This window comes from Capsicum annuum, chromosome 1 (genome assembly GCF_002878395.1).
Source record: "Capsicum annuum cultivar UCD-10X-F1 chromosome 1, UCD10Xv1.1, whole genome shotgun sequence".
Lineage (NCBI taxonomy): Eukaryota > Viridiplantae > Streptophyta > Magnoliopsida > Solanales > Solanaceae > Capsicum > Capsicum annuum.
Window position 1 is genome coordinate 8,172,764 of NC_061111.1, and position 21,387 is coordinate 8,194,150.

At 36.6% G+C, this 21,387-nt stretch overlaps 2 protein-coding genes across 3 annotated transcripts; both read right to left on the bottom strand.

Moving 5' to 3' along the window:
• Nucleotides 1–3,888: 3,888 nt before the first annotated feature.
• LOC107867103 (flavonoid 3'-monooxygenase CYP75B137) lies at nucleotides 3,889–20,092 on the bottom strand. 2 transcript variants are annotated; one of them, XM_047415453.1, is made up of 3 exons: nucleotides 18,964–19,767; nucleotides 5,846–6,094; nucleotides 3,889–4,881 (listed from the first exon to the last, which is right to left on the bottom strand). In XM_047415453.1, exons 1-3 carry the CDS (start codon nucleotides 19,690–19,692, stop codon nucleotides 4,255–4,257), a joined length of 1,605 nt encoding a protein of 534 aa, XP_047271409.1. In that variant the 5' UTR covers nucleotides 19,693–19,767; the 3' UTR covers nucleotides 3,889–4,254. The 2 variants fall into 2 exon arrangements, with proteins under 2 accessions (XP_047271409.1, XP_016568706.2); XM_016713220.2 differs by lacking the exons at nucleotides 3,889–4,881; nucleotides 5,846–6,094 and adding an exon at nucleotides 17,093–18,031 and having other exon boundaries at nucleotides 18,715–20,092.
• On the bottom strand, nucleotides 13,146–15,961 carry LOC107867114 (flavonoid 3'-monooxygenase CYP75B137). The gene is made up of 2 exons (XM_016713230.2): nucleotides 14,611–15,961; nucleotides 13,146–13,947 (listed from the first exon to the last, which is right to left on the bottom strand). Exons 1-2 carry the CDS (start codon nucleotides 15,586–15,588, stop codon nucleotides 13,327–13,329), a joined length of 1,599 nt encoding a protein of 532 aa, XP_016568716.2. The 5' UTR covers nucleotides 15,589–15,961; the 3' UTR covers nucleotides 13,146–13,326.
• Nucleotides 20,093–21,387: the final 1,295 nt, after the last annotated feature.

The following is a 21,387-nucleotide window of genomic DNA, read 5'->3' on the forward strand; positions in this document are numbered from 1 at the left end:
GCCTCAAGGTTCCTACTGCTTAGAATCTCCCTTACAAACAGTTTGCGCATATCACTCCAGTAGGAGCCATAGGGAGAAAATCCAATATCTAGTCCACCGTATGTGGCCATTAATCCTGCAATTGGAGGATCACGGTTGGCAAAAACGGAGTCTTGATCACGAACCACTTGTTTGGCTAAGGAAGATGAATTCAACACAACACATAGTCTGCTTCTGTAAATTGGACCATACTGTTGAGATAACTCTGTGAGCTGGTGATGCAAATTGGGGCGGAGAAATGGTTAGAATCCCACAATTGGAAGGCCTTGAGGGCCTGGTGGCAACCTGGATTGTTTTTTGTATGAGGTAAATTTGTACCATAGAATAGTCAGGAACACAATTGAAAGGGTGAGAGCTGGTAGACGAAGATCGTTTAAAGTTGTGAAAGCCATATTTAGAGTAAAGACAGTTTCAGCACTTCTAATTCTAATCTCTGGAAGGACACCAATTATTTTAACCTCACAATGAAATCGCTCTAAATCTTTAGCTCAATCTTTAGTGCAATTTATAATCCCATATTTCTCCGTCATTATATATAAACCTCTCATTTGTAACTAACTAAGATCAGACATCATATCAATAAATACATAAGTCAATTTTTGCGTCCATATAGATAAGAACTATGTTGTTAGGACTCTTCACAATGCTGTCGCACTATGTTGGATCCTCAAAAAATGTACTCCCTCTATTTCAATTTATTCGTCTTACTTTCCTTTTTAGCCCATTTCAGAAGAATGCCTCTTTCCTTTCTTGGCAACTCATTAATTCTAACTTTTCATATGATAGGTTTAAGAACACAAGATTAAATGACGTTTTGGTACATTGTACCTATTTTTAGTTTAAAACTACAGGATTCAAAAGCTACCGTGCCAAGTCAAATTGAAACGGAGGGAATATTACTTTCGGAGGATGCGACACACACCAAACGACATTTGAAAAGTATAGCAACATAGGATAAGACATAATCTTTGAGAAGTTCAGCAACATAGGACAAGACAGAAACAGTTGAAAAGTGAAATCCTATCTCATCAACACAACAGTAATGCAGTAGTGACCAACAACTGGTTTGAACTCTGACCAGGGAAAAAGGAAAGGTTGATTTGGTCATATTTGAACACCTTGGAAGTTTGAAGGGACCAACCAATATCACATAGAAAGAAAGTGATTTCTCCTATATGGTAAAAAATGCACATATATGACATAACATACCATGAGAGGCATTTTTGCCAAGAAAAACTCAATGCATTAACACCATATATATTAAAAAAAAGTCCTGAAGAATAAAGATATCTTGGATAAGACAATAAGTGACTGTTGAAAGTCTGCAAAACCACAAGATGATCATACCTCCCACAACACTACTCTTGCTTCAATCGTCGAACCATTTCTTTGTCTCGGATGAAAATTAAAGTTTCTCATAGCCATAGGAATAGTTTGTTTGGCCAAACTTTTGGGCAGTTAACAATGTTTTTGAGTAGTAACAAAAGTTGATGAAAATAGCTTTTATCCCAAATTACTACTCCGATATTGATAAAGTACTTCACAAACTGCCAATCTCCAAAAATACCTTTTCAATTAGCACTTTTAACAAAATATTTTTGAAAACAAACAAATTCTGAAAGCTTGACTAGAAAAACTATCAGTCATCCTGAAATATGGATACCGGTTCATTCTCGTTTTTCCAACAAACTAATAAATGTTGTTGTACCCGTATTGGATCTTCCAGACAGAATCCGACACGTACAAAACCCCATGTTCGAAAAGTCAAGAAGACTAGAACAAGCAAATCCAATCTTTATCTCCTAGGAAATAATGCAGTAGTGACCAAAATAGATTTGAACTTTGGACTGGGATAAAAAAAGGTTGTATGCTCAGATAGAACACCTGAAGGGGAGCCTTGGAGTAATTGGTAAAGTCGATCAGGAGGTCACGGGTTCAAGCTTTGGAAACAGCATCTGGCAAAAATGCAAAGTAAGGCTGCATACAATACACCCTTCCTCGGACCGTGCGCATAGAGAAAGCTTTAGTGCACTGGGCTGTCCTTTTTATGCTCACATAGAACTCCTTGGAAGTTAGAAAGGACTAACCAACATCAAATCCAAAGAAATTGGTTGTTCCTATATAATGTTCCCCGATTTTAATTTATGCAGTACCATTTGACTTAACACAAAGTTTAAGAAAAAAAAGGATGAAAAGACTTTTGAAAATTGTATTATAAAGCAAACTTCAGATATTTAATGTAACTATAAATCATTTCATTAAGGATATATGAAAATTTCAAAGTTAAGTTGGTTCTAATTATAGAACGATGCACATATATGACATAACATACCATAAGAAATCATGGAATTTCAGTAACTTAGTTGGTTGACTATTGAACTTTCACCTTGTTGGTGGAGGTTTCAATTCACCACCTTATAATCCCCTTCGCCGTGAAAAAAAAAAAAAAAGCATACCATTAGAAACTGTCTATCACAATCATGTAATTTCAGCATGATGGCCTCAAATCTTGCAATTTCAGCAAATCTTGCAAAATTTGAAGTCTTTGACAATCATGGCCTCAAACATCCCATCAGGTCTCTTTGTCAACTCAATGCTTTATCACCATACATTAGAAAAGGGGACTATTTCTTTGTGTGTTTTTTTCTTTTATTTGGACAGACAAAAATCAAAGTTTCTCGTATGATATTGAGCTTATTTGGCCAAGTTTCTGGAAAGCAAGAAAAAAAAAATTATTTAAAAGAAAAGGCTTAATTTAGATAATTGAAGTGTGTGGTTAAGCTTTAAGGAGAGAAAAAAATACTACTACTAATTGTTTTTGAGCAGTAACAAAAATAGTTTTTTGAGGAGGCAAAAAAAAGTTGTATTTCTCGAAAAGTATGTCTGGAATCTTAGCCAATCATAAATTGTTGCTTTAATATTGGAAAAATATTTTTCAAATTGATTAGTGAAACACAAATTGTTACTCTATAAAAAATTGGTCAAATAGACTATGATCAGTCTCTCTAAACATAGGGGGGTGACATGTAAATAATGATGAATATAATACATGTCTTTCTCATAAATACATTTGTGGTATTTTTTTAACTTTAATTTCTAACTATTAAGGTTAAATTATTTGATTTGGTGTATTGGATGTAAGTAAGCCAGATGAGGGCTCAAGTGATCTTCAAGATCTCTAATGCTACCAAGTACTAACAACAGATCTATAGTTCAAGCCTGATATAGAATCAAAAAAGCCTATCAACTGATCACCAAAAAAATAAAATAGGTGAATTCTACACAATGCAGAGTCTACTATGTAGTCATAAACCTCAAAATTCTAGCTCTGTCTCTACTCACTAGTATGGTCCGGTATACAAGTTGTGGCTAGGACCACAATTGGATGCAGAGTCTACTATGTAGTCATAAAACTCAAAATTTTAGCTCTATCTCTACTCACTAGTATGGTCCGGTATACAAGTTGTGGCTAGGACCACAATTGGAAGGCCACGAGGCACCAACAGCAACCTCACTTCTTCCTTGTGTGTTATAGGAGTATTTGATGTTCATTAACTGGTACCATTGAACTATCAGGAGCACAATTGAAATGGTGAGACCTGCAAGACTTTGCTCGTTTAGAGGTCCTGAATCAATGTTTTGTAGGAAGATAGTATTGATTTTTGAAATGATTCCGACTGCATTTAATCTCGAACATTGAAGTTGCTTAAATTTTATTACTCAAATCTCCTCACCTCAGCAAGTAACATCTACTATAATTTTTGTAAATTATAGTTCTTGCGTGATGCAATAAAGACTCTAGGTAGTACAGTGACCCAAATAGTCATGCTCTTGATTGAAGCATAGAAATTTTGGTACCAGAACACTCACAGAATTTTCATTAACTATCACTTGAGACAAATATTGTAAAATGCACATGGTTAATTTTACGTGGTATGTCATAACTTAATATAAGCAAATAATTAGTTCTAACTATCGACTTTAAAAAAGTTCAGGACCTTCATAAGGTGTTGAGATTACAGGATCTCACTGATTTGCCAAGATTCTAGAATAGACCTACTGAACTAGTGGTAATTCAGGCACACCGAATTGCAGGTTTTATATTCTTGACGTGTACCAACTGTATAGACACTTTTCAAATGCATCCTATTTTCATGGAGCACATTCCGTAGTTCATCATACAAAAGATGGAATCATCACGCAGAGCACGACTCTCTAACAGAACTCATACAGTGTTGGATTGGACAATCGTGGAGTAGGTATAGCCACCAAAGGTGTTCTCTTCTTCATAACAATCCCAAACTTCTCTGTAAGGTCTAATTTCTCTCCTTCGGGCAACTTCCAGTCGAAAGAATGAACAAGTGAAGCCAGTAAATACATGAACATCCTCTCTGCCATGGCTATCCCTGCACAAATTCTTCTCCCAGAACTAAACGGTAAGTAGTTGAAATTACTTCCACTATAATCCCATTTATTGTCCAAAAATCTCTCTGGATGGAACTCAGTTGGATTTTTCCAGATAGAATGATCTCTCTGTATGGCCCATACATTTATGAAAACACGAGATCCTTTAGGAACAGTGTATCCTCCCACAGTGCATGTTTCACTAGGACAATGTGGCACCAAGAGTGGAAGAGTGGGATGTAAGCGCAAGTCTTCTTTCATAACTGCATAGAGATATGGTAATTGCTGAATATGAGACTCTTCCACAATATTATTTTTTCCCACAACTGTCTCTAGTTCTTCTTGTAATTTCCTCAGGACGTCCGGTTTGTTCATAATTTCAGCCATGGCAAACTCAACTGTGTTGGTGGTTGTATCAGTTCCACCGAGAACCATATCCTGTTCCCATAGTAGTTGTGAAGTTATTATCTTGTACAACAATATTTTTTATTTTTGCAGCAGTAATATTGGAGTTAAAGTTCAAGGCTACGACCACCACCACCACAAAATACTCAATATACTCGAGGGAAAAATAGTCCGAAGCAGTCAAAAAAAAGAAGTAATAGAAGTACAAGAAATAATAGATAGTAACAAAAACAACAGATAGTGCAGTGTTCACAGTCTTGATTCACAGTTAAGTTTTCCCATATTATCTAATGCTAAATTTGCGACGTTTTCCTTAATGCAGTCCAATAAAAGGTAGCAACTAACAGTTCAGGACATGAATATATGAATCTGATTCCTCTAATATTTATTACTCATCTGCTGCAATAATTCTTCAATACATTTACAATCTTATTTTTTAACTTTTATCAGCATCCGACCCACTTATTATGACTAATATCACTATAAGCCAAACTTTTTCATCCGCAACAGCTAGGGAAATAGACTATTTGAAATAATAACTCAACTTTGTAACCAGCACCATATCTAATGAGTGAATTTTCCTAGCAGAAGAACACAACCAAACGTGCAGGACATGAATTTACGAATCTGATTCTTCTGAAATTTGTTTCCTATATGCCACGATAATTCTTCTATAAATTTACAATCCCACTATCTATTTCATTTGATTTTGATCCTTTTTATTATAAAAAAGAAACAATCTGCCAGCATGACCAGTGTAAGGTCATAATTAATCCATATAGATAAGGTATGAATGGCTGAAGACAAATACAATCTTGGCTACTCAATAATAATTGAGTGATGACTATGATTGATTTGATGTTTGGAACTGGAGAGAGAACATTACTTTCTGGTTCATTTGAGAAAAACACATTTAGAAGGAAACAACCAAAATCACATAGTATAATGGAAGGAACAGATTTGTCGTGTAGTAGAATGCACAACTGATAGAACATACCATAAGTACGGCTTTGATTTCACTCATAGTCAGAGGCATTTTGGTATCTGCTTCATCTTTCAACTTTAGCAAAACTTGCAAAAAGTCCTTGCTTTCCTGGCCAACACCAGTTCCCATCCCACCAATTCTATCCGAGTTTTGTCTTTGGTCAATTATGCTCTCAAATATCTTGTCAAATCTCTTGGTCAACACCTTCATCTTCTTTGTAACACCCTGCAAATCAAACCAGGCCAAGCCCGGGTAAAAATCGGAAACATTTGGAGTACCTAACAGCCCCGTTATCGCGGTCAAAATATGCCTAAACTCAGCTCCAAGACTAGCTCTTTCCTGACCCTTCACTGTACCACCCCATAACATGCTTGTAATCACATTAAGCACAGTTAGGAACATCTGTTCACCAACATTCACAGGCGATCCTGACTGATTATAGAAGTAATTGATCAATTGTCTGAGCTCCCTTCGCCTTAGTGCATGAAAAGAATCTAAAATAGAACCACTTAGCATTTCACGAACACAAACCCTCCTCAGCACGCGCCATTTCGGTCCATAAGGAGTCCAAACTATGTCTTTGCCACCATAGGAAGATTCTCTAGCAGCAGCAGGCATATCTCTGTTGGCAAAAATGGTATCTTGATCCTTAAGCACCTCACGAGCTAAGGAAGGAGAAGTAATAATAATCCCAACTTTTCTACCAAGCCAGAGTGTACAAATGGGGCCATAAGTTTGAGATAGAGATGCAAAACAGGTATGGAGTTCAGGATCAAGAGAATGGAGATTGCCTATCAAGGGCAACGCTTTAGGTCCTGGTGGCAGTGGCGGTAATCCCTTTTTTGAGTTACTGATGAAAAAACAAACAAACCATAGTAAAGCTAAAATTCCAAGAAAATAGGAGAAAATTACACCCTTTTGCTCAATATTGAGTTCTTGCAGGGGCCATGGGAAAGAATCAAACAGCGGTTCGAAGATTTTGAGAGACATTATCTGATGGAAATGGAAAATGGTATAACCAATGTGGTGGGAAGCTGGAAGCTATTGCACCACTTAAAAGAGAATTGAATTTCCTAAATGAACGAGATATTTTGGATGAAAATGTGAAAGTTTATAACATAAATGACATATATGTATCCGGAGCATAACATTAAAAATATATACAGACCGATAGTATGAGATATTATTAAATCTTTTTCAATGGTAGAAAACAAATATGACCCTTTTTCCAATTGTTAGGAATCGGGCAGAAAGAAAGCAAACCACAAGCAGAAAGAAAAACAAGAACACACAGATTTACGTGGAAATTCTTGCGGGAAAAATCACAGGTAGAGGCAGAGAATGTTTCACTATAATGAAAGGAGAGGAGTACAATGTGGAAAATGCTATTTTTTGAATACCCCAAAACAATCCACTAAATAAATTTATATAATATGTGCATACAAAGAAGTCCTAGGCCCAAAAAACATAAAGGTCCACGGGCTTAGAGGCCCGATCCCTACGCTACCACCACAAACCCAATTGAAAATCACAAACATGGGTTGCACCGCGAAACTTTTTGGGCCGGATCAACAAAATTCGGGTCACAACTCTAACAATCTCCACCTTGACACGAATTCTAATTCAGAACTCAAATCTATTTCAAGACAAACTATCCACCTCTTCCACAAAAGTCCTTAAAGGCACATCTTAACAGCTAAAACTAACCAAGTCCAAGCAATGCTCAAACTTGGCACTTGGTAGTGTCTTGGTCATCATATCAGTAGGATTATCATGAGTACTAATCTTGCGCACCACAATATCACCACGAGCAATAATTTCAAGCACAAAATGATACCGAGCATCGATGTGCTTTGTCCTCTCGTGAAACATTTAATCTTTCGTAAGGAAGATAGCACTCTGACTATCGCAAAAGACCGTAGTAATCTATAAGTTTTTGCTAAGTTCACCAAACAGACCCTTCAACCAAATAGCTTCCTTGAAAGCCTCTATAATAGCCATATACTCTGTCTCAGTAGTTGACAAAACAACCGTAATCTGTAAGGTAGCTTTCCAACTAATAGCACAACCACCAATGGTGAAAACATAGCCTGTAAGGGATTTCCTTTTATCATGATCTCCTGCAAAATCAGAATCAACATACTCAATTACTCCATCTCTATTTCTCCTAAACTGCAAACAAACATCAACCGATCCATGCAAGTATCTGAAAATCCACTGAACTGCTTTCCAATATTCTTTGCTAGGATTTTCTATATATCTGCTAACTGCACTGACGGCATAAGATAAATCTGATCGGAAACACACCATCGCATACATAAGAGACCCGACAGCACTAGAGTATGGAACTCGAGATATGTAGTCATGCTCATCATCTGTCTTTGGAGATAAAGTGGCCGAGAGTTTGAAGTGAGCTGCCAATGGAGTACTTACTAGTTTGGCATTTTGCATATTAAACCTGTGAAGCACTTTCTCAATATACTATTTTTGACTCAAGTATAACTTACACTTCTCTCTATCCCTCATAATTTCCATGCCAAGAATCTTCTTTGCTGCTCCTAGATCCTTCATCTCAAACTCCTTGCTGAGCTGAGCTTTGACTTTTATTATCTCTCTCATATCATTTGTTACAATCAACATATCATCAACATACAAGAGAAGATACACGAACGAACCATCACTAACCTCCTTGAAGTGGACATAACTATCATAACTACTCCTCCAAAACATATGAGAGGTCATAAAAGAGTCAAACCTTTTATACCACTGCCTAGGAGACTGTTTTAAGCCATAAAAAGGCTTTTTCAGCAAGCATACATAGTCCTCTTTTCTGAGACTACAAAACCCTCTGGTTGCTGTATATAGATATCCTCCTCAAGTTCTCCATGTTAGAATGCAGTTTTGACATCCAACTTCTCAAGCTCAAGATCATGCATGGCCACAATACCAAGCAAGGCTCGAATCGAACTATACTTTACAACTGGAGAAAACACATCTGTGAAATCAACACCTGAAACTTGATTGTAACCTTTAGCAACTAGTCTTTCTTTGTACCTAGCATCTTCAACTCTCGATGTTCCTTCTTTCTTTTTGAATACCCACTTGCAACGGACAACTTTCTTATCTTTAGGCAATCTCACCAAATCCCATGTGCCATCTCCTCCTTCATAGCAATCGTCCATCATCCAAAATCATCACAACTAACTGCCTCTGAGTAAGAAGAAGGTTCTTTACCGGAATCAATACCTTCTGCTACATTCAATGCAGAAGCAACCAAATCAGCTTTAGCATACTTCTGAGGAGGTCTAATATCTCTTCTAGGCCTGTCTTTAGCAATAGAATATTGTGGCGTTACTAGTGGTGAAGAAGAAATAGTACCACTTTGTATCTCCGGGCTAAACTGAGAAGTAGGCACTGTTGTAGACTCTGCTCTAATTTGCAATTCAACGTGGGTGAATGACTTTTGTTGATTCATGTCACTAAGATCATCTGGGGGCGAAGCACTAGATTTGGAGGAAGCCCGAAGAATGGCAGTTTCATCAAATATAACATCCCTGCTAATTATAACCTTTATGCTTTCTGGACACCAAAGCTTATAACCTTTAACACCAGGCTTATAACCCATAAATAAGCACTTGACAGATCTAGGTTCCAACTTTCCATTATCAACATGAGCATGGACATCCAAATATCCTCAAATCAGAATAGCTAGCAGGAGTACCAGACCATACCTCTTGTGGAGTCTTTTTATCAATCGTGGTTGAGGGAGAGCGGTTAATAAGAAGACAAGCTGTGAAAGCAGCTTCGGCCCAAAAAGACTTGGTAAAACAGCATTAGAGATCATACAATGCACCTTCTCTGTTATAGTCTTATTCATTCGTTCAGCCACACCATTCTGCTGCGGAGTATGACGAACTGTCAAGTGCCTCACAATTTCTTCAGACTTGCACAGAGCATTAAATTAATTAGAGCACAACTCTAAACCATTATCAGTCCAAAGGCGTTTTACCTGCTTCCCTGTTTGCTTTTCAATCATAATCTTTCACTCCTTGAAAGTAGGCAACACATCATTCTTTTGCTTCAGGAATAACACCTAAACTTTTCTGAAATAGTCATCAATAATAGTCAACAAATAATTCACACCTCTTCTAGAAGGTACTCTAGAAGGACCCCAGAAATCAGAATGAATGTAATTACGTGTGCCTTTAGTTGAGTGGATGCCTTTAGTGAATCTGACTCTCTTCAGCTTCCCAAAAATGCAATGCTCACAGAACTCCAGTTTGGTAATATTCTGCCTATCAAGAAGTCCTCTCCTGCTTAGTTCAGCCATCCCGTTTTCACTCATATGCCCCAGGCGCATATGCCAAAGTTTAGCAACATCACTTTCTGATAGAGAGGAGGTAAAAACAGTTACATCACCCGTAGCAGTAGAACCTTGTAGGACATACAAATTAGCAGACTTTCTCTATCCCTTCATCACAACAAGATCACCTTTAGTAACCTTCAGGACTCCATCTTCACCAGTGTACCTATAACCGTTCGAATCAAGGGTACTCAAGGAAATAAGATTTTTCTTCAGGTCTGGAACATATCGCACATCACCAAGTGTCCTCACAATCCCATCAAACATCTTGATCCTGATTGTTCCAATACCAGCTATCTTACAAAGTGTGTTATTTTCCATCAACACAGCACCTTTAGAGACTATTTCATATGTTGTAAACCAATCCCAATTACGACACATATGAAACGTACAAGTTGAATCAAGAATTCAATCCTCACAGGGTTTGGAGTTACCATCAGAAATTACCAAGAGTTCTCCATCACTACCGCCATCTTCCACAAAACTGGCTTCACCAGACTTCTCTGGTTGGTTTCCCTTCGATTTTGGAGCTTCTCTTTTCTCTCTATTCTGTAGCTTCCAATACTCGAATTTGATATGACCCTTCTTCTTACAATAATTACAGGTATTATTTCTGTTTCTGGATTTTGACCTATTCCTGTCATCACCCCCAGAATTCCTCTCACGAGTCCTTCCTCCTCGAATAATGAGACCATCTCCTTGAGTCTCCGACCCATTCAAAATATGTTTCATCTTCTCTTTAGAAAACAATGCATCATATACTTCATCAATCGTTAGTGTATCACGACTATATAAAATCGTATCCCTAAAGGTCATGTATGATGCAGGGAGCGAACACAACAAAATCAACCCTGTCTTCCTTATCGTACTTAACCTTCAGAGTCTCTAAATCAGAGACTATTTCTTTAAATACAGATAGGTGATCCTCCAAGGACGCACCCTTAGACATACGATGGGAATAAAGTTGTTGCTTGAGATGCAACTTACTTGTTAAGATCTTCGTCATACATAACGATTCCAGTTTCAACCACAACGTAGTGGCTGTGGTTTCCTTCAAAATATCCTGTAGAATCTGATTGGATAAATGAAGATGGATCTGAGATAGAGCCTTTCAATCCTTATGTCATTTGTCCTCGTCCGTCCACGATGAGGGCATCTTCTCAAACCCTACTAAAGCATCGTCCAAATTCGTTTGTGCGAGCACAACCTGCATCTTAACCTGCCATAACAAAAATCTGGTGTTGCGATCTAACAGCGGAATATCATACTTCATGGTTGCCATCCCCGAGAAAACAATTGAACAGGCTTTGATACCAGTTTGTTAGGAATCGGGCAGAAATAAAGCAAGCCACAAGCAGAAAGAAAAAACAAGAACACACAGATTTACGTGGAAACCCTTGCGGAAAAAACCATGGGCAAAGGCAGAGAATGTTTCACTATAATGAAAGGAGAGGAGTACAATGTGGGAATGCGTATTTTCTGGATATGTGCGTACAAAAAAGTCCTAGGCCCAAAAAATATAAAGGTCCACGGGCCTATCGGCCCGATCCCTACGCTACCACCACAGATCCAATTGAAAATCACAAACATGGGTTGCACCGCGAAACTTTTTGGGCCGGATCAACAAAATTCGGGTCACAACTCTAACACCAATAGTATGGTAAACTAATACTCCTATGGTTTTGTGATCCTTTTCCCCTTTAAATTCTATCCGTATCAGCACCAATTGTCAAACTTCAGGGTAGATCAAGTGTATAATTTATGGATTCATTCAAAGCCAATAAATTTTGGATCAAATTTTCTAAAGTATAAATCATAGATTTCGAATCTAATAAATGAAGTGGTTGTGATAGAATAAATTAAGACCATAAAATTTAAATTGTGAATATGGCATTATAAAAAGTAATGGCAAGAAGCCAAACTTAATGTTTGTCTCTTGTGGTTTTCTATTCTTAACCACAGGTACAGGCACTGTCCCTTGATTTTTCTTGAATGTGACTGCTGCCGTTTATGAAACGGAAAGTTATAAGGAAATATCAAGTTTATTCAAGAATTTGATTTAGTGCTGCCTGTTAGGATTTGAAATTTGGGTAGTGTGGAATTTAGCCAAACAATGTTACACATTCACAATGAAAAAGGAGCGAATTCACTAACACCAACTGATACAAAAGATAGTACAAAGCACAAAAGAGAGAAGGAACTTAGGAGTATTTTCTTTTTCTTTTTGAGAATGGTAAGAGACAAAATTAGAGTAACTAAATACTATACATATAAGGGCCATCGATTTCTCTCCGTGCATGTTAGCCTAACGTGCACCGTCCATGTGGTAGAGAGGCTCGGTACCCTTCTCTGAAGGCACAAATGGCTCAGGAGGCAAGCAGACAGGTAGCCAATCAACAGAAGAAGGCCGGAGTAGTAAAGGGAGTGAAGCCATTGGATTTGGAGATTAAAATGTCAGTTGGAAAAAGTAACAGTGGAAGTAACGGGGGAAATAAAGAAGAATTTAAATTCTTTTGGTTTTAAATTAAAGATATGTATAATGTACCAAAAAATGTCCTTTCTTCTTGTAATCTTAAACTTGTCACGTGGAAAGTTGGAACTCAAGAGTTGCCATAAAAGGAAAGAGACCTTTTTGAAACAGATTGCAAATCATTCGTTTCAACAAGCATATGAATGACTATGAATCAACCAGCTCCAACAGTACTCTCATCAACAGAAAGTCGTACGCTTACTGCAAATAAAGGGATTAGTCATTCCTCAATACTTACCCAAAAGTGGATTAGGACAAAATCACACGTGGGATTTGGTGAATTTACCGAAGGGAAAAGAACCAGTGGGATGTAAGTGGGTTTTCATGAATAATAAAGTTAATCCAGATGGTTCTGTAACAAGACTTAAAAGGCCTGACTTGAGGCTAAAGGGTATAGTTACAGGGAACAAATCTCTATATAGTTTCATCATACAAAAACAGAAGCATAATCTCGACAATAAAGTAATGCATGCAGTATTATTCCAAATTCGATTCAGTATACAATATTTAAGTAGTCTGAAAATTAGCCATTTCACATGGAACAGTGAAAATTTGAGTTGTTCATAAGATCATTGCCAGGATAGAGCAAAATCTTTTATCTTACTCATACAGTGTTGGATTGGACAATCTTGGAGTAGGTATAACTACCAGAGGCATTTTCTTCTTCAGAACAATGCCAAACTTCTCTGTAAGGTCTAATGCTCCTCCTTTGGGCAACGTCCAGTTGAAAGAATGAATTAGTGAAGCCAGTGAATACATGAACATCCTCTCTGCCATGACTATCCCTGCACAGATTCGTCGGCCAGAACCAAATGGAAAATAGTTGAAATCATTTCCACTATAATCCCATTTATTGTCCAAAAATCTCTCAGGATGGAACTCAGTTGGATTTTTCCAGATAGAAGGATCTCTCTGTATAGCCCATACATTTACGAAAACACGAGATCCTTTAGGAACAGTGTATCCTCCCACAGTGCATGTTTCACTAGGACAATGTGGCACCAAGAGTGGAAGAATTGGATGTATGCGCAAGACTTCTTTCATAACTGAATAGAGATAAGGTAATTGCTGAATATGAGACTCTTCCACAATATTATCTTTTCCCACAACTGTATCCAGTTCTTGTTGTAATTTCCTCAAGACGACTGGTTTGTTCATAATTTCAGCCATGGCAAACTCAACCGCATTGGAGGTTGTGTCAGTTCCACCAACAACCATATCCTGCCGATAGTAGTTGTGAAGTTATTATCATGTGCAACAATATTTTATTTTGAGAACAGTATATTGGAGTTCAGTTCAAGGTTCACAGTTAAAGTCTTCACAAATTATCTGTCTGATGCTAAATTGCCGACTCTTTCCTTAATGCAGTCCAATAACAAGGTAGCAACGTGAATATATGAATCTGCTTCATCTAAATATTTATTGCTCATCTGCTGCAAAAATTCTTTAATACATTTATAATCCTATTTTCAACTTTTGTTAGCATTTGATCTGTAACAGGTAAGGAAACAGACTATTTGAAGGAAAATTCAAACTTTGAAACCAGCACCTCATCTAATGAAAGTGAATTTTTCCTAGCAGAAGAATGTAACCAACAGTGTCGACATGAATCCCACCATCTATTTCATTTGGTTATGATCCTTTTATTATAAAAAGAAAAGATTTGCCATCATGATCAGTGTGAGCTAATAATCCTTACAGATAAATGAATGGTTGAAGACAAATGCAGTTTTGGCTACTCAAATGACTATTGCTAACTTGAAGCTTGGAACTGGGGAGAGGAAGATTTCTTCTTAGAAAAAAACACATTTAGAAGGAAACAACCAAAATCACATCTAATGGAAGCAGTAGATATAATTGGAATGCACAAGTAATAAAACATACCATAAGTAAGGCTTTGAGTTCAGTCATAGTCAGAGGCATTTTGGAATCTGCTTTATCGTTCAACTTCAGCAAAACTTGCAAAAAATCCTTGCTTTCTTGGCCAACGTTAGTTCCCGTCTCAGCATTTCTGTTCATTTTCTGTCTTTGATCAATCATGCTGTCAAATATCTTATCAAATCTCTTTGCCAACACATTCATCTTCTTTGTTACACCCTGCAAATCAAACCTGGCCAATCCCGGATAAAAATCGGAAATATTTGGAGTACATAACAGCTCAGTCATATCAGTGACAACATGCCTAAACTCAGCTCCAAGACTAATTCTTTCCTCACCCTTCACCGTGCCACCCCATAACATGCTTGTAATCACATTAAGCGCAGTCAAGAACATCTGTTCACCGACATTCACAGGCAATCCTGCCTGATTATAGAAGTAATTGATCGATTGTCTAAGCTCCCTTTTCCTTAGTGCATAAACAGAATCTAAAGTAGAACCACTAAGCATTTCCCGAACACAAACTTTCCTCAACATACGCCATTTCGGTCCATAAGGAGTCCAAACTATGTCTTTGCCACCATATGAAGATTCTCTACAAGCAGCAGGCACATCTCTATTAGCAAAAATGGTATCTTGATCCTTAAGCACCTCGCGAGCTAAGGCAGGTGAAGTAATAATAACCCCAACTTTTTTACCAAGCCAGAGTCTACAAATGGGGCCATAAGTTTGGGAAAGAGATGCAAACCAGGTGTGAAGTTCGGGATCGAGAGAATGGAGATTACCTAGAAAAGGCAAAGCTTTAGGCCCTGGTGGCAATGGGGGTTGTCCATTTTTTGACTTATTGATGAAAAACGAAAGAAACCATAGCAAAGCTAAAATACCAAGAACATAGGAGAAAACTACACCATTTTGCTTAATATTTGGTTCTTGCCAGGGCCATGGGGAAGAATCAAACAGACGTTTGACGAATTTGTGTGACATTATTTGAGCCTAAGAGGAAAATGAGAAATGGCAGAACCAATACACTGGGAAGACATTTTCCACTTCTTATGTCAATGGATGCTTGTTGGGTAGCACAAATGAATGTTCAGTTTCTGATACCTTAGCCGTCCTTTTCACAAGACAGATTAGGAAATAATATTGAATTAAGTATATATCGACTTCAATGCCAGAACAAATATGCTCTTTTCAGTCCCTTTTTGTTTACTTGCTCCAGGTGTGGTTTTAAGTATTATGTTTCATCTAATAATGAAAATTGTATGTCTCGTCAGAATTGGCTTATAGTTACTTATAACTGAAGGAATATAATTTACTCAAATTCTCCAACAACATGAAAATAGGTAGAACAGCCTCTATTTATAATAATGCAAAATCTACTTTAACTAGAAACTGGAGAACCTATTCATATATAGTTTTGACTACAATCTTGTTTAGCCATGAATTAAATAAAGGAAATACCAAATCCTAAACAATTTTGGTTTCGTACAACTTGGAATTAGTCTTCCAATAATAATGAATACAATGGAAACTTCCCATCAAGGTCAGATAACATAATCCTGAAATAAGTAAGGATATCTAGCCTCTATATCTTTCTCCGATTTCCATGTAGCTTACTCGGAATTATAAGATTATGCCATAACACCTTAACGGAGGCTATATCTCTCGTTCTCAGCCCATGGACTTGGCTATCAAGGATGGTTATAGGAGCCTCCCATAGAGCTCAAGGTTAGATATTGCCTTCCCAAATAGGAATTTTGACAATTATAAACTATCTTAAGTTTTTCTTGAATATTCCTTACATTTTCGAAGACTTAATACAAGATCAGGACCAATCAGCTTTGCTCTACTTATCTAAACCAATCTATGGGTGATCTACATTTCGCCCGTACAAAGGCCTCAAACGGAACCATTTGGATGTTCATCGGATACATGTCGTTTAGGTAAACTTTTTCAACAGAAGGTGATCATCCCAGTTACCTCTAGAAATCCATCACATATGATCTTCACATACCCGTGAACATTTGAACGGTCCTTTCTGCGTGCCCATCCATTGGCGAGTGGAAAACCATGCTAAGATTAACCTATGTGCCCAAACCCTTCTGAAACAACTGCCAGAAGTGAGTGGCTTACTGTGCACCTCGGTCATGATCGCCTTCCCGAGTTCATCCACATCTGAACCACACAAATGACTGTTGTGAACTAGGAAACTGTCAACAGAAGAAAGCTGATTAGGTATTTTAACTTGGGTTGAGAAGATTCTGGAATGGATCTAATCAAATACTGGTGACTCGGGTTTCATATTCTTGATGTGCACCAAATGTATAGAAACCATTGCATTAACTTCAAATGGATCCCAGTTACATGGATCACATCTCAATATATAGTTCATCGTAAAAAAGACAGAAGCATAATCACTACAAACACATGTCAAAACTCATATAGAAACACTAGCAAGAGACAGGAAACGGGAAATTGCAAATGTCAATGAGAATAATTACAAGCATCTGTACTCATTAAACAATGCTCGGTTCAAGGATAACTTACACACGAATTACTATATAAAGATTTATTGAGAAGCACAATACTTTATTCAGTATTGGTATTTGTTATTGGATAAGTCTGTTAACATATCTATCAAGGAGATGCCAACTGTTTCTTTCTGCACGTATACTATTCTCTTTGTAATTTTATGAGCTTCTAGTGAAGTAATACATGTACTATTTCAAAATTCGATTCACTATAGAATATTTATTTAGTCATGGAAATCAGCCATTTCACATGGAATAGTGGAACATCTTTTATCTTACTCATAGAGTGTTGGACTGGATAATCTTGGAGTGGGTATAACCATCAGAGGCATTTTCTTCTTCAAAACAACACCAAACTTCTCTGTAAGGTCTAATATCTCTCCTTCGGGCAACTTCCAGTCGAAAGAATGAACGAGTGAAGCCAGTGAATACATGAACATCCTCTCTGCCATGGCTATCCCCACACAAATTCTTCTGCCAGAACCAAATGGAAAGTAGTTGAAATCATTTCCACTATAGTCCCATTTATTGCCCAAAAATCTTTCCGGATGGAATTCAGTTGGATTTTCCCAGATAGAAGGATCTCTCTGCATAGCCCATACATTTACATAAACACGAGATCCTTTAGGAACAGTGTATCCTCCCACAGTGCATGTCTCACTAGGACAATGTCGCGATAAGAGTGGAAGAGTTGGATGTAAGCGCAAGACTTCTTTCATAACTGCATAGAGATACGGTAATTTTTGAATATGAGACTCTTCAACAATATTATCTTTTCCCACAACTCTCTCTAGTTCTTGTTGTAATTTCCTCAGGACATATGGTTTGTTCATAATTTCAGCCATGGCAAACTCAACTGTGTTGGAGGTTGTGTCGGTTCCACCAATAACCATATCCTGTTCATAGTATTTATGAAGTTCAACAATTTTTTTATTTGCAGAACTGTCTATGGGAGCTCAATTCAAGGTTCACAGTTAAGTTTACACATATTATCTGATGCTAAATTTGCCGACTCTTTCCTTTATGCAGTCCAATAACAAGTTAGCAACTAACAGTTCAGGACATGAATATATGAATCTGATATATCTAATATTTATAACTCATAACATGTAAGGAAATAGACTATTTCAAGTAAAATGCAAAACTATGAAACCAGAACCACACCTAAGAACGTGAATTTTCCAGGCAGAAAAATGCAACCAACAGTCAGGACATTAGTTTACGAATCTGATTCTTCTGAAATGTATTCCCTATATGCCACAATAATTCTTCTATGAATTTACAATCCCGTTATCTATTTCATTTGATTTTGATGCTTTTATTATAAAAAAGAAAAAAAATCTGTCATCACGGACAGTGTACTGTGTAAGCTAATAGTTAATCCATATAGATAAGGAAAAAATGGTTGAAGACAAATGCAATCTTGGCTACTCAATAATAATGTAGTGATGACTAAGGAGAGGACGATTTCTTTTTGGTTCATTTGAAAAATACATATTTAGAAGGAAACAATCATAGTAGCATCCACTGAAATTAACAGATTTATCGTGTCGTAGAATGCACAACTGATAAAACATACCATAAGTAATGCTTTGAGTTCAGTCATAGACAGAGGCATTTTGGTATCTGCTTCATCTTTCAACTTCAGCAAAACTTGCAAAAAGTCCTTGCTTTCTCGGCCAACAAAAGTTCCCATCTCACCATTTCTATCCAATTCTTTTCTTTGATCAATCACGCTCTCAAATATCTTATCAAATCTCTTTGACAACACCTTCATCTTCTTTGTAAGACCCTGCAAATCAAACCAGTCCAAGCCCGGGTAAAAATCAGAAAGATTGGGCATGCCAAGCAGCTCAGTCATCTCAGTCACAACATGCCTAAACTCAGCTCCAAGAGTAGCTCTTTCCTCAACCTTCACTGTGTCACCCCATATCATGCTTGTAATCACATTAAGCATTGTCAAGAACATCTGTTCACCAACATTCACAGGCGATCCTGACTGATTATAGAAGCAATTGATTGATTCTCTAAGCTCTTGTCGCCTTAGTCCACAAACAGAATCTAAAGCAGAACCATTAAGCATATCGCGAACACAAACCTTCCTCAACATGCGCCATTTCGGTCCGTAAGGAGTCCAAACTATGTCTTTGCCACCATATGAAGATTCTCTAGCAGCAGCAGGCATATCTCTGTTAGCAAAAAGGGTATCTTGATCCTTAAGCACCTCACGAGCTAAGGAAGGAGAAGTAATAATAATCCCAATTTTTTTTCCAAGCCAGAGTCTACAAATGGGCCCATAAGTTTGCGAAAGAGATGCAAAATAGGTGTGGAGTTCAGGATCAAGAGAATGGAGATTACCTATCAAGGGAAAAGCTTTAGGCCCGGGTGGCAATGGCGGCACTCCCTTGTTTGAGTTACTGATGAGAAATGAAACAAACCATAGTACAGCTAAAATACCAAGAAAATAGGTGAAAAATACACCATTTTTCTCCATATTGGATTCATGCAGGGGCATTGCGAAAGAATCAAACAGAGGTTTGAAGAATTTGAGTGACATTATTTGAACCTAAGAGGGTAATGGAAAATGCCAGAAGCAATGTGGTGTGAAGCTTTTGCACCACTTAAGTTTTCGAGCAACATAGGATAAGACAAAAGCAGCTGAATGCAAATGCAACCTTGTCTACTCAAAATAATGCAATAGTCACCATAAATGGTTTGAACTTTGAACTGTCATAAAGGGAAGGTTGTTTGTTCCCCATATTTGAACACCTTAGAAGTTAGAAAGGACCAACCAATATTACATCATAAGAAAGACAATTACCTGAAGAACAAATATATGTTGGGTAAGACCAAAAGTGACTCTTGAAAGGCTACAGAATAACAATATGAATATGAACATACCTCCCCAACACAACTGTTGGTTCCAATTTGTTTTTCCAGAGTCATTGTAGACAAAATAAACTAACGGAATAATTATATATAACCTCCCCTCAAATTTGGCTACATCACAGTTACTTTTGTTGTTTTGTGATATTACTAGTTTAGGTGTACGCGCCTTGCGCGTGTAGCTCACTTTATTGAGTTCAAACGTTAGAATATTTGTTTAAAAAATAAAGATGAATACAATAATTAAATTCAACATCTTTTGGAGAATCTATTTAATTAAACTTTACTTTTACCAAAGAAAAAATCTCAAAGCTGATCGACATTTATCTAGCACCTGTAAACTGCAACAAAACAATATGATGATAGAGTCATCAAAACAATATAATTAAATCTAACCTTCGCACAAAAATTTCTTCAAAGTCGTCTGACACTCATCTATAATCTGTAAACTATAACAAAATAATACCATAATAGAGATATCAAATAATACAACTAAACTTTACCTTTACACAAAAAAAAATCTCAAAATAGGGATATAAAAACAATACAATTAAACATAACCTTTACTTAAAAAAATTTCTCAAAGTCGACCGACATTCATCCACAATAGAGATATCAAATAATACAACTAAACTTTATCTTTACACCAAAAAAAAATCTCAAAATAGGGATATAAAAACAATACAATTAAACATAACCTTTACTTAAAAAAATTCTTCAAAGCCGACCGACATTCATCTACTACCTGTAAATTCATCTACGGCCTATAAACTACAACAAAATAATACAATAGTGATCACAAAGCTTAATTTTGTAGAAATAATTCTTGTCCGAGAAAAAATTTTGACACTAAAGAATAACTTAAATGAAAACAAAGAAGATATATATATATATATACACGTTGAATTCTATTATGTTGATAAAAATAATCTAGTAAAAAAAATTACAACAACTAATGCCTTGTTAAAATAGGTAAGAAAAATTAATTTACCTAAATTAAAGAATATTACATGAGTTTATACCTAAACTAATTTTATTCGTAACAAATCCTACATTTAAAAGGACTCATAAATTAAATTAGTTACCCTAATAAAATTAAATAATAATTTAAAAAAATAGTGAAGGGTAAAAAGTTTAAATCACTTTTATAAGGGTTTTCACATTTTTTATATATTATAGATATACATTATAGACATAGATATAGATTATAAATATAGATTATAGATTATAGATATAAATAATAGATTAATGAAATGGCCTTCCAGTATATTTAGGATTGATTTTTAATATCGTAGTTAAAAAAAAAATTAATATGGTTGGTCTTTATTATTATTCCACATATTATTTATTAGTATTAAAATAATAT

Bases quoted from the DNA above. Each gene is read 5' to 3' on its own strand.
- LOC107867103 (XM_047415453.1), bottom strand. From the start codon at position 19,692: ATGTCACTCAAATTCTTCAAACCTCTGTTTGATTCTTTCGCAATGCCC. The intron at 6,095-18,963 runs GATTTTTACCCG...CCAAATGTTTCC, and splicing joins TTGGCATGCCCAATCTTTCT to GATTTTTACCCGGGCTTGGC. The intron at 4,882-5,845 runs GTATGTTCTATC...CTATGGGAACAG, and splicing joins AAATCAAAGCCGTACTTATG to GATATGGTTCTCGGTGGAAC.
- LOC107867114 (XM_016713230.2), bottom strand. From the start codon at position 15,588: ATGTCACACAAATTCGTCAAACGTCTGTTTGATTCTTCCCCATGGCCC. The intron at 13,948-14,610 runs GTATGTTTTATT...TACTATCGGCAG, and splicing joins AACTCAAAGCCTTACTTATG to GATATGGTTGTTGGTGGAAC.